The sequence below is a fragment of the Mytilus trossulus genome, chromosome 3, assembly GCF_036588685.1.
Source record: "Mytilus trossulus isolate FHL-02 chromosome 3, PNRI_Mtr1.1.1.hap1, whole genome shotgun sequence".
NCBI lineage: Eukaryota > Metazoa > Mollusca > Bivalvia > Mytilida > Mytilidae > Mytilus > Mytilus trossulus.
Genome location: NC_086375.1, coordinates 52,988,699 through 53,001,970, shown reverse-complemented (window position 1 = coordinate 53,001,970; position 13,272 = coordinate 52,988,699). Strand labels below are relative to the sequence as shown.

The following is a 13,272-nucleotide window of genomic DNA, read 5'->3' as shown; positions in this document are numbered from 1 at the left end:
AACAGTAAATACAAAAAATTATTATATTGATCCTAACTTGGTAGCTGATATCAAGGTCAAAATCTTAAAATACAATACTAGAGATATATATATTAGTTTTATTTCACACAAATTAATTATAACCCAGTTAGTTATTTTCATCTATTTACACAATGTTGAAAATAGAAGCATTCCAAAGATATAAATAAGCAGCATTATCTTTGTTGAAAAGAAAATGTTATATATGTATGTGAATGTATATATATACACAATGTACAACTCGTCTAAACATCAACTCAACAATGTTAGATCTGTGAACAATATATATATATATATTAACCTATTAACATGATTAATGTGGCCTACAATTAAATCAACCTAACCATGTCACTGTGCTTTGTTAGACAGGGTATTATTTTTCTCAATAATTATTACTTGATGTTACCAACATTACAATACACTGAATGCTAGTCAATTGACATTGCTTGATCTATCAGTAGGTCAAATATTGACTTTTCCATAGCATCAATCAAACTTCTAATCCATTTTACTGATTGTTGCATAGCATTTGTACTAGTTTTTTTCAACTCGAAAGCTTATGTTAGTTCTCAATTTCATAGCAGGATAAGACATTTGATCAATCGGAATCCACTATATATATAGTAGTTAATGTATTAATAATTCATTAAGGACAGCTAGATTAGAAAATCTCACATCTAGATCTGACAGTAAGCAACATTAATACAATTCTAATCATTCTTCTAAAAAATAGAGTAGAAACAAATGAGTGGGATTTGAAATATATTATATCAAAATATTTAAAAAGTATTGACAGGCTAGTGATATTCTTTACTGTGACCAGTGATATTGATGTTTTTTTTCTCAAAATTACCTCTACTCTTTTTTATTGGGAAAATATGCCTCATTTTCATCAAATTGGGAAATTTAAAATCAACCACAAATTTGACTGAAACTTCAATTTACTTTTCAAGAGTCAACCCATGCTTTGAAATAAGACCCCTTTTTGTCAATGATTATACATAAATAGACCCTCAAATCTGCACATATAGTTATATTAGGCATTCATGCACAATTACTACTGAGACTGCACTGTTTGGGAAAAGTTGTCTTTTTGGGAATAATTTTAGCCATTTTTTTCAAATTGGGATTCTTCTCCAGGGGAAAAGGCCTATATTCACTGACTGTATATGAACTATGTAGACCATGTAGTCACAGAGGCATCCCAGGGGCTGATCCAGTCATTTTAAAAAGGGGGGTTCCTAACCCAGGACAAAAAGGGGGGTTAAAAAAAAACCTGAACCCCCCCCCCCCCCCCCCCCAGATTGACAAAAACAATATAAATATATTTTATATTCTAAAAACAAGAGTAAATATTCATCAAAAAGAGCTTCAAAATAACGTTCATGATATGACCTCAAAAAGCCCAAAGAAGAAAATTAAAAGTTTAAAAGTACATTTGGGCACAGTTGATTTACATATTTGCTGTGAATGAACTGATTTTGTCTCAATGAAAGGTCATTCAATTTAAGTTTTACCAAATGATATCACTATTATCAGGTGTATTATCTTTCATGTGTACTGACAATTGGGACATTTAAATCTGGTTAAAAAAGAAAATCGGTCAAACTATCAGAACATGGGAATTTAAAACATTATTTATACTGTCTATACACTTTATTACTTTAACCTGGCCATGACACAAGGTGATGTCATGCACATGTACAATCTGATCAAAACATCTGCTGTCAAAAGTAATATTTCATGAAAAGACAATTTTCCATGATTTTTTTTTACTGATAAATCAATAGCACTGGACATAAATCAAATTACAGCTATAATGAGTACATAAGGGTAGGTCAAAGTTCTCAACTAAATTCATACTCCCTTTTAGTACTATCAACAACCATTTCCACTTCACAGATGATTGTCTGATTTATAAAGGCAAAAATGTTTTCTGCCTAAATGTTATTTTACATACCTAAAGCCCTTCCTTATAGAATTGAAAACCCTGTTTCTATTACATTATAAACAACCTCTTAGTTTTTGTCTTAGGTGATACATGTATATCCTCTATCTCCCATTATGAATATCTGTCAAGTGAATGTCTATATATAAATTTGGAGAAGGAATTTTTCAATCATAAAATGATGCTGCACTGTAAAAAAAAAACTTAAAAGAAAATACCTATATTAAGGTAGATCATAAGTATATACTTTTTGAGACAGAATTTTCTTATAATTTGCCAAAATGAAGATTTTACTATGCTTTTTTAATAAATATAATAAAAAGTATGGGTCACCGTGCTATTTTTCAAGTTATGAGTCGTTGAAAAATGCCTAAATTTGGTAAGATTGTTCATGAAACTAGAAGTGTCAAAGCGACACAAATGGCCCTGTCCCAAAAAGTTGAAAAATCTGTAAATTCAATATAAACACATGTGGACACAAACATGATGGTTGTCTCACATATCAAATATCAGCTCAAAATCTGGAGGGGAATAGAGAAAAAATCTATATAACTGTGATATTCAATAATTTATCAAAGTCTAAATATAAAAAAGAAGATGTGGTATGATTGCCAATGAGACAACTATCCACAAAAGACCAAAATGACACACACATAAACAACTATAGATCAATGTACGGCCTTCAACAATGAGCAAAGCCCATACTGCATAGTCAGCTATAAAAGGCCCCGATAAGACAATGTAAAACAATTCAAACGAGAAAACTAACAGCCTTATTTATGTAAAAAAATCTGTAATTTCAGTGAAAATAAAAGGAGCGGAACGAAACTTAAGCTTGACCAAAACTCATCATGGTTGACTCACATACCAAAAATCAGCCCAATATATGAAGGCATTTAGAAAAAAACTCAGTATAATGGTTTGTTGCGGAATGACGGAATTACAGAAAGACGGAAGGACGGAAATACGGAATTTCGGACAAGGGTAAAACTATTTGACACAAACAACTTCCATGCGGGACCATAAAAACACATTAGTGTGCATTAAAATTTTTCTATGAGATAGAATTTTGATTTTTTTATAGCAGATAGGTTTCATAATATGATTAAAGAAAATAAAAGAAAACATGGTGTCACCGAACTTGTTTTCTTGCTACAAGTAAAAATTAAAAATTTCTCTATTAGCCCAGTGTAAATTTTGTACTAAAAGAGTTATCTCCCATTCATTGGCTCATTTGACAAGATTTAAAAAACAAAACAAATGATATTTGTGTAAATATTTTAAATAATACAATAAATCCACAAGTTTTCTTTATAAAAATAAACAGTCTAAATATTAAATTTCAAATCTGTCGCCAAATTTGCAGATTTGGGCAAATAACTAGACCGATTTTGTACTGTGATTGTACAATCCAAGATGGCAGTATACCATGAATCTATCTTAAGTAAACTTACCAGAGTATCTGCATCTAGGAATACTGCTTTATCATATTGAGTAAGTCTCCAACAATGGAACTTTGTGAATGTAACATTGAGGTCTGGACGGCCTAATAATTGAAGATTTGTAGGATCTTGACTGTCTAGTAAATCTACATCATATACTAAATTAAATACTCTTGATAACTGGTCTCTAAAAGAGAAAAATTTAATATTTCAATAGCATATTTTTAAATGATTTAACATTTATTACAAAAACGTTTTTAAACCCTTCTAGAAAAGGGACAACACCCTAGGTGCCATGCATAAACTGTTCATGTCACATTTGGTACAATTTCTGCTTCTGTTTATCAATTGTTGACGTTTTAATATCAAATGTTCTCTTTCACATATATCTATAGAAAATAAATTAAGTTTGGACATAGAAAGATTTATGGAAGATAAAATATTACTGCTCCATAAAAAATCTAATGAATTATTTACCTCTTTATAGTAAATTATATTGTTAAAAATCATGACTTGTTATGGTTGGAATATTTTCCAATTCCATAACATTCAAGCCAACATGTTTTATTAGTTTGCGAGTAAATAACATTTACAGTTATAGCAGAACTTTAAAGAATACTGTACATAAAACATAAATTTCAAGCTCTAAACACTTCAAAGTCTAAAAATTGTCAATAAACTAAAACAGAGACTTTCAAGAAGAAATCTTTAAGAAGAGATATCCATCTTAAATTTAAAATCTAGGAAAGAAATACTGAAAAAGAGATTTCTACAAAAAAAATCATTAAGATTTTGAAACTAACTTTCAATTTTAAAATGTTGTAAGAAAACAAATTCCCAGTAAAAAAAAAAGCTTTGTTAACTCTATATTAACCTGTCAAAGAATTCATAAGGACATTTCTTGCAATCTTCAGATAACTTTCTTCAGGTGAAATGCAGTTTTTATTTTCAGACATAATTGTTATTAACACAATTAGTGCATCTATTTACAACATGTACCACCCTCATCTGACATTATACTGTGACTTTGTGCCAAGACTTTCTAATTGGAAACAAACAAATATTTACTATGATTTAAATAAATATCAGGAAGATGGAAAATTCCTCTCTGAGTATTCAAGATTATGATCTATATGACATTCTTCTCAAACTCTCTGTCTCAGGATTTCGTTTCTTGATTGCATTTTTATTAACATGAAATCTTAAACCATATCTATAACTGCACTGATGTTATCAGGAATAGCTAAGGTATTTGATTAAATAAAATAAAAAGTGTTTGTACTAGCAACATGCAGCTCAGCTAATTTTCCAATGTAATCATTTATTAATAAGGAATGATTGATGAATCTCTAAAATTAAGTTATCACAAAGTTATCTTTTTACTGATATCTACACAACTGTACAAGTTGAATAATTTATCACACAAGATTAAAACAAAATAAGGATGGGTTGTTACAATATAGTGTGAGATAATTCATTCAATGTTTCATCATATTCAAATTTAATTGAAAAGTTACACATTTCAAGATCTTTAATATGGTTTCAAATGATAATGATTGATTGGTTTATGCCTCATATGCCTCATTAGCAAAAAAGGGCTTCAACATGGTTTTATATGATAATGAAATGAAAACTAATTTCAGTAGGGAGGACCTATACGCTATACAAATGTAAAACCAAAATTTTGTGAAGAAAGTCATTATCCTAATGTAAGGAAACAGGGGTGGATCCAGTCATTTCAAAAAGGGGGGGGGGGGCTCCTAACCCAGGACAAAGGGAGGGGGTTCCAATTACATGTCCCCATTCAAATGCATTGATCATCCAAAAAAAGGGGGGTTCCAACCCCCGGAACCCCCCCCCCCTCTGGATCCACGCCTGGGAAAGATTTGATAAGGAACATGAACTTGTACAATATTTTAGTAATTTATTATTTCAAAGAAAAAATATGCACCTTTTAATTTGTAAAATATGCAGTAATAACATGAATAATCATGAATTGAATGGAACTTTTAAATCAACATTTCTTTCTCTGTCACGGTTTCATTGCATAATAAATATTGGCAGATAATTTAGAAGACTGGGAAGACAATTATTTGGCTCACTTATAAATGTATGTACAAAATGTACTACAAATGATGATTTGATGTACCTGACAAATAGATAGGACAATTTATCTACATAATATAAATATCAGATGTCATCTGTCTGTTCTAAGAGAGTAGAACTATTTGTCACTTTTTTTCCCTACCAGACAAATTGTTCACTTACACCTAAAATACTTAACTATTACATTATATTATATTCATTTAGCAAGTGGAACTACACAAATCTTTGTTTTGACCCATTTCCAGTTAATGATGTACTTGTGAATTAAGATAAAACTAATTACCTACCCACTTACTTTTTATATTGTTATGTTTGTAAGGAATTCATTCAGCTGTTATTATATCAACTAAATCAGTGGCGGATCCAGAACTTTTCCTAAGGAGGGTCCACTGACTGACCAAAGGGGGGTGGGGCTCCAGTCATGCTTCAATGATTCCCTATATAATCAACCTAATTTTCCCCACGAAAAGGGGGGTTGGGGCCCCCTGGATCCACCTATGAAATTCGCTGTGCTACATATGTAACTATAACTAGTACAAATTCATTTTTCTATTCTACTTTATTCAAATGGTTAAAGTGAAAAATGTTACTCATATTTGTGTAAATATATTGTATCTGTATAAGTGAAATTACAAACAAATTGCTAATCAGCTCATCAGTAGTTTTTTTCTACTTCAATATTTAAAATTTGCTGGCTACTGAGCTATAAAGTAATAAAAAAACCCGCAAAGATTCAAAATACAATTAATTATCAAATCAGGATCACTTGCCTAGGGTTTCAAACAGTCTTGCAATCTGTCAACCTCTTTTGCAACAAGAAATTCAGTTTCATGTGGTTTTCATAATTGCAAAACTTAAAACAGTCATCAAACAAAGATAAAGAATAGTTGAAATGAGAACAAAGAGCCATATATGGACAAGAGAAATAAAAGACAGTGGCTCTTTTTAAATTGACTGCAAGTTATACTGAAATGTAACAAGTATTCTGAGTGTTCCAGCTCATGATCATACCACCACTTCCACAGAAAGACTTGGTCATCTCTAATAATGGCTATAGGTGTTACAAGTCATTATGTCTCTTGTGGAGAGTTGTCTCAATGGCAATCATGATACCCCAGCTTCTTATTTTAATATTGTGTACTCAGCTGTCTCCGAGAGAAATCATGGCTCATGCACTATTTAAAGCCCTTGTGTTGTTTCAAAGGCTTTATCTTGTTTAAAATTCCAGAAAATCTAAAACAATAGTACAAGGCAAAATGCAATGCCATGCCATGTACTAAAAAGGCAATGAGAGAAAAATTGATCACCATACATGCCATACAATGATACATTCTTTGTAAAAATAACACTAAAGAGTATATTGGGAAGTTGGATAAAAAGTGCAATCGTTTAAAGAGGCAGATAAATTGAAACATTTTAAAAGTTGTGGTTATGACACATGGTAAACCTTGTCCTTTGAAACACAAATATTCTGTAATGCCAAATGGTCTATCTACATGATCTAGCCATGCTTACAAATTTTCAGAGTTGATCAATTTTACCATTTATACAAGTACAATGTAATATTAACCCCTGGTTTAGTTCATGTTAGAAAGGAGGTTATAATATAAAGTATAATTATTTTACAATGTACCTTAATGATTGTGAAACACCAGGTGTCACCATAACAGCCAACTGCCTGGTTGTTCCTGCACGTCGTAATGATGATCCCAACACCAAACATCCTAATGCATACGTATCATTTGTAGCTAATGTCACAAATGCCTCTCTCTCTTCTGAAAATATATATTCAATAGTTATTTTAGGAAACTGTTCAGATAAACAGAACTTTACATTTAATGTATGTTTGCCTGCTTTAAGGCAAAGTTTAAAATAGCACTTCTATGCACTGGGTAATCCAATTCTAAGAACTTTTCCGAATATGAGCTTGGCAGTATCATAAACTTAAGTCAGTTTAACTTTTTAGTAAGTGTGATGCTTGAAGGGGAGAAGACAATCAACACTCGCTATCTATTAGAATTCAGCCAAAATGAAAAATATTTTGAGATACCCATTGTGGCCATAGTTTGACCAAGCTTGGATTAATACAATCAAAATAATCTAGATGAATATACATGTAGGTAGGAGATCGATATTCTGGTCTAAGATCAACTTGTCTTGCTCTGTATGAAATATGTCTTTTAATATTATATTATATTGAAATTAAATTTTTGTTTGTCTCACTCTTTTAGTTATTGCTCTAGTCATGCTAGTTATTTGTTGTACAGTTACAAATCTTCATGAGGTTTTAAGCCCAGAAAATAATTTCAAATTGATATTTATATTGTTCTGTAAAGTTGCCATTCTTCATGTTCTTGTATGCCATGTATGCAAAATATTTGTTTTCATTTCCATCTTTTTACCGCAACAGCATGAACATGATAAACAGAAAAATCTGGTGGATGCCAGGCCTCAAACTTTTCAAACTGCACATGTTAGTCTGTACTCAGAGTAGTTTATAGGTGTAAATACAGCCATTTTTTGTCCATTTGAAATGATGAACCTTAAGCAGTATTAACTATTATAAATGTTGGGACCCCCCTTTAAAGTAAAAGAAGGTGAAAAGATGTACTGTAGCAGTCTGTAATATCAGAGGTGGATTTAGTGGGGAGGGCAGAGCCCCCCCCCCCCCTTTCAGGAAAGATTTGGTTGATTATATTAGAAATCACTGAAGCATGAACAGAGCTAGTCCAAATAAGTATGACCTCTTGGAAGGCTATTTTAATTTTTGCTTTGTCAAAAGCGTCAAAGAAAAAAATAGCCTTTCAAGATGTCATAATTATTTTGACTACACTGGAGCTCTTACTCTTAGGCAGTCAGAAGGTCCCCACTTGTCAAAAATTCTGAATCCACCACTGAATATAATTTGGAAAAGCTAAATACCATTAATATATTTACATGTATATGAAATATTTGCTACATCTCAGCTTATATCTATATAAATATATAAATGAACAACAACATTTCACTAAACGATTGAAAGGGTGTTAGTTTTAGAAACTCGACTAAATGACCTTGACATTACTAATGAGGTCTATCCCATTACAAGGTCAAAAACGAAAATGAAACTAGACTTGGAAATTCTTTGCAACTATTCTTCTAATTCAAACAGTTAAATCTTGCAAGCAATTGAACGATTTTTCATACATATTAGGCCTCAAACATGTAAACTGTTATGATACATAAGAAATGCAACAAACATGTGAATGACCTGCCCCACTTCATCAACCGAATTTTTTTTTACTGATCAACTTCCGCTAATTATTTTTTGTGTTTACTGCGTTTTATACAATTTTTCAATATTCTGAATACTATAACATAACTTTCATATCAATAACAATTCATTCTAGATATTGCAAATTGCTTGACCATTATTTTTAACGAGAAAACAGCAAATGAAAGCCACATACCTTGACTAGCCATTCTGCAGCAGTTGCACGTCCTGGAAAGGGAATATGTAAAACGACCAATGGTGTGCTGGATTGGTTATCACGTGATTCAAGATGTCAGCGCCTATGGAATGAAGTTGACAATTCGAAAGCAATCATTTTATGGAAAAATCTTGTGTTTCTGTCGATTAATTAATCTGGAACATTGCAGTTCACACAAAGTAAGATCGTTTTTTTGATGTTCATAGTTTTCAAAGTCAGGAACTGCCAAAATGGGTATAATTTTATTGGTTACTATGAACGCTCGTCTGTCACAAGTTCATTCACAGCACAGGAGTTTGAAATCCTATCAACAAGGGTGTAAAAATATACCAAAGTCTATACTATCACAGAAGAGCTTCTCTCGAAAATATATCAAAGTCGACTTTGGTATATTTTTACCCCCTTATTGATAGGATTTCAAACTCCTGTGATTCACAAGCACTTGTTTCTATCCATATGCATGATATGTCGATTAGCAAAAAGCATGGGTATTGACCACATGTTTAACATGTACAATCAGATAATTGTTTATTCCAATGACAGATCCATGTGTATTGCGACCACCAGATTTTTACGATGAAGGTTACGCTCACGACAGGTCACTAAGCATATGGAAAATATGTCAGCGATTAAAAATAGGTAAACTTCTTCTAAATGTGGACAAATTCAAGAATTTTCTTCAGAAAAAGTATACATACATACATTTTTTTTAAGTTGTAAAATGAAAACTATCCATTTAGTTATAAAAAACATATGCATATTTTTTTTTAATTTGAGGTTTCTTATGACTTTAATCAATACATTAATTTTTTTTATTTTTTTTTCTAAGAAGATATACATGTACATGGAATGCCATTTCACTAATAAACTACAAAAAAGTTATTGTTAAAAGTTTATGGTTATTAATACAAAAAAAGATTCTCAAAACTTTCTCAAACCCCTGACATACATATTGTTTTTTGTAAATCATGTTCACATTCAATAACTATATGATATAGACATTAGGCATTACAATTCACTAAAGATCCATGTTTGAAACCTAACAACATCTTCTAAAACTATAGAAATCCTTAAAAATCAAGAGTCTTTTTTGTATTCACTCTTTACATGTGCCACATGCAGCAGAATGAAGATATGGAATTGGACACTTCTTTATAGTGTACTCTAATATATATACAGTGTAAAATAACTGTTCTGACAATATATACCAGTATACATTTTGGGTCTGCCTTTTCCCTCACAAAGCCTCTTTTTTAAATTACTAAATTTGTTCAACATACCTGAAATAAAGTCCTGTGTTCTTCTCTCAATGGAGTAAGTTTTTTTTATGATTGATTTATAACATTTCATTGTTCATTTTCGATTAAAAAATAATAGATTATCACACTTAATCCTTATTTCCTATCTCTTTTAAGAGTGACACAAGAGTAATCAAAATTATATATATAGACTGTAATATCTTAGTAATCCTTCCTGAGTAAATAAAAACAATAAACTTTTAAGTTCCATTTCCCTTATCTTTGAATTTGTGCTATTGTTGTATAGTTTCTTTGTTAAATGAATTTACAATGTACAAAAAAATGTATAAAGTCAATTGCCTTTTTTTAAAGGATTCTCTGAGGGCTCATTGCTGTTCCAATTACAGATTAGTTTTTAAGAAAGCACAAAAAAGAACATATCAAATTTTTGAAAAACAAAATTACACCAAATAATTTTCTTCTTTTTACAATGCTATGGACATATTTTCTTTCTGATTCTTCAGCTTGCATATTTCAATACTTAAACAAAGGTAAATCCAGGACAGACAGACCCCCCCCCCCCCTTATAAAAAGTTCTTGATCTGCCATTGCAAAGTCTTCATGAATTTACATGTAGTTGAATGTACATGTAGTTACTGTCTGTGGGATCACTTTCTTTAGACTCTAGTTTCGTTTGTTTATAAAAAAATATTATAGGGGGATGGGATGGCTTTCTTTTCAGTTTACAATAGGAAATGACCTATGCAAATGTTGAGAGACCTAATGGTAAAGTTTAGACATTTGCTGCTGGTGATTACATATAACTGTGTATTTCACAAATGGTATACATCTTATGTTTATAAAGTCGATAAGTCATACATAATATATACATGTACAAAATGTATCATGTATTATAGTATATGAATTCTCATAATCATTATTTTGTTTTCAGCTGAATATGGCAAAGGAAAAAAATGAATGGAATGATTGGATTGGTGAACTTTTTACACCATCTTATGATGTTACTGTTGAAGATATGCTTGATCAACCACAGGATAAAGAAACAACGATTAAATCAAAAGTCAAACTGGTATCAGCTTTAGATCCAGACACAATTAAAGATGCATTTGAAAGAGTTCGTGTCACATGTGTTTTAGCTGAAGAAATGAGAAAGAAAGCATCACAAGAATCATCTAAAGGCATCAAAAAAGCAGAAGGCAAGGGTTAATATAGAATGATAACAATAGATATAAATAAAAAAAATGCAATATTTAGGGTATCCTCAATCTGCTAGAAAAGTAAAAATAAATCCTGTACACCAACTGTCATGACTGTAAAAACTATCTCAAACTTGATACCACACTTTTGTAAAAAAATAAACAAATGTATGATATGCATTTATACAGGTTAGTTGATAATTTATTGATATGAAAAAAGGAGAAAGGGTATGATTGTCTAAGGGACAAATACTCACAAGAATTTGAAACAAAAGGACAAGGATTAATAAACAACTTAAATTCGTGAATGAGTTAAAACAATAAAGAAAAACAATTATGGCAGACAGCAACCACTGAATTGCATGTACAGGTTCTTGTCAGACTTAAGACAGGCAACTACATTGTGGTGTGGTGGGGTTGAACATTTTTTAAGTGCTCAAGCGTTCCCTAGTATGTTTTTATGGCCTATTGTACGATAGCTACAATTTGTATCAATCATTATGCTGATTTTTATGATGATAATTGATTAACATTTATGAGATTCAGTGGTATCTGCCAATTTTTATTAATTCTTTGTTTTTAACTTAAAAACTATCTCATTAAAGATCAAGAGAAAGTTTGAACAGATAAAATGACCATCACAAATCTACAAGTAAGACAACATTGCTGAAATCATCAGTTGGACTACTTTATATAGTATTGCCATTGAATAACCATTTTAACATGTTCTTTGTGTTCTGACAAAATCTATAGTATATATATATTAAAATAAAACAGAAACTGCATGTGAACTGAAAACTGCAGAACCGGTCAACAAGACAAAATCTACAAATAAGTTTAAGTAGAAAAAGTTGTCAAATTCAGGCCCCTTAGAATTTGAGTTATATTTTACCTTGATACATTGAACACAGTCTTTGACACAGATATAGAATATCAGTAAATTGTTTGACATACCTGGAATACAGATAGTTAAAGATGATGGTTTAATGAATTTCCTTATATTTTGAAGGCACAGTTTCTCAACCTGACAAAAAGGAAGAAAAAACAGTTGATGTTGATCAGCCTGGTATCTGGGACACAAATGAACTAGCAACTCTGCGTCAAGTTTTTAAAACTATCAAACAACATAATAGAAAATTAAAAGTTATCAATACAGAACTGGAGAAGAGAAATGAGGAACTTGAAAATGAAGTTGCCAACTTGAAGCTTCATTTAAATAAAAAGAATCACGAACTAACAGAGGCTACAAAATCTAATAAAAGACTTAAAATTTTAAGTGACCAGCTGCAGCATGATTTGGATTATATAACAGCAAGAATGACTGCAATGGAGCAAATATTCAAGGAAATTAATGAGGAAAAGTCCAAAATGGTCAAAGAAAATCAGGAAATGAAAATAGCAGTTGATAAAGAGAGAATGGACCGTGAAAGGATTGAATGTCAGTTCAAATCTTTAGAACAGCAAGCTCTATGTGAAAAAATGGCAATGGAACAAACAATTAAAATGGAATGTCAGTCAGAGATTTCAAAACTACATAGCCGAATAAATGATCTCTCTGATGAACTGAACAAAGAGAAAAAGTTACATTACACAACAAAAAGAGGATTGGAACATTTACGTCAACATTTTGCAAGTTTGCCTCTGTCAAATATTATACCTCCAAATGCAGTGAAATCAGACCAAATAAGCAAATTTAGCTATACATAATTTATAAATATTTCTAAAAGTAGGCAGCATTTATTTAGAAATTTTAGATTTATGATATTTATATGCATTTTTTTACTCAGTGGATTTTTATCAACTTATTAAATTAAACTAATTTATTTTAATATA

General features: G+C 31.0%; 2 protein-coding genes across 5 annotated transcripts in view; one reads left to right on the top strand and one right to left on the bottom strand.

Moving 5' to 3' along the window:
• Positions 1-9,066, bottom strand: part of LOC134711823 (glycogenin-1-like) — a 25,514-nt gene extending 16,448 nt beyond the window's left edge. For all 3 annotated transcript variants that reach the window (XM_063572727.1, XM_063572730.1, XM_063572729.1), the window contains exons 1-3: positions 8,964-9,066; positions 7,148-7,289; positions 3,421-3,595 (exon numbers count right to left, since the gene is read on the bottom strand). In XM_063572727.1, coding sequence (XP_063428797.1) covers positions 3,421-3,595; positions 7,148-7,289; positions 8,964-8,976 — 330 coding nt within the window. In that variant the 5' untranslated portion in view covers positions 8,977-9,066. The remainder of the gene's footprint in view (positions 1-3,420; positions 3,596-7,147; positions 7,290-8,963) is intronic.
• Positions 8,943-13,272, top strand: LOC134711824 (myosin-3-like). Of its 2 annotated transcripts, none has more exons than XM_063572732.1 (3): positions 8,943-9,163; positions 11,175-11,439; positions 12,449-13,272. In XM_063572732.1, the coding sequence occupies exons 1-3, from the start codon at positions 9,023-9,025 to the stop codon at positions 13,144-13,146; spliced, it is 1,104 nt and encodes a 367-aa protein (XP_063428802.1). In that variant the 5' UTR covers positions 8,943-9,022; the 3' UTR covers positions 13,147-13,272. The 2 variants fall into 2 exon arrangements, with proteins under 2 accessions (XP_063428802.1, XP_063428801.1); XM_063572731.1 differs by having other exon boundaries at positions 11,175-11,445.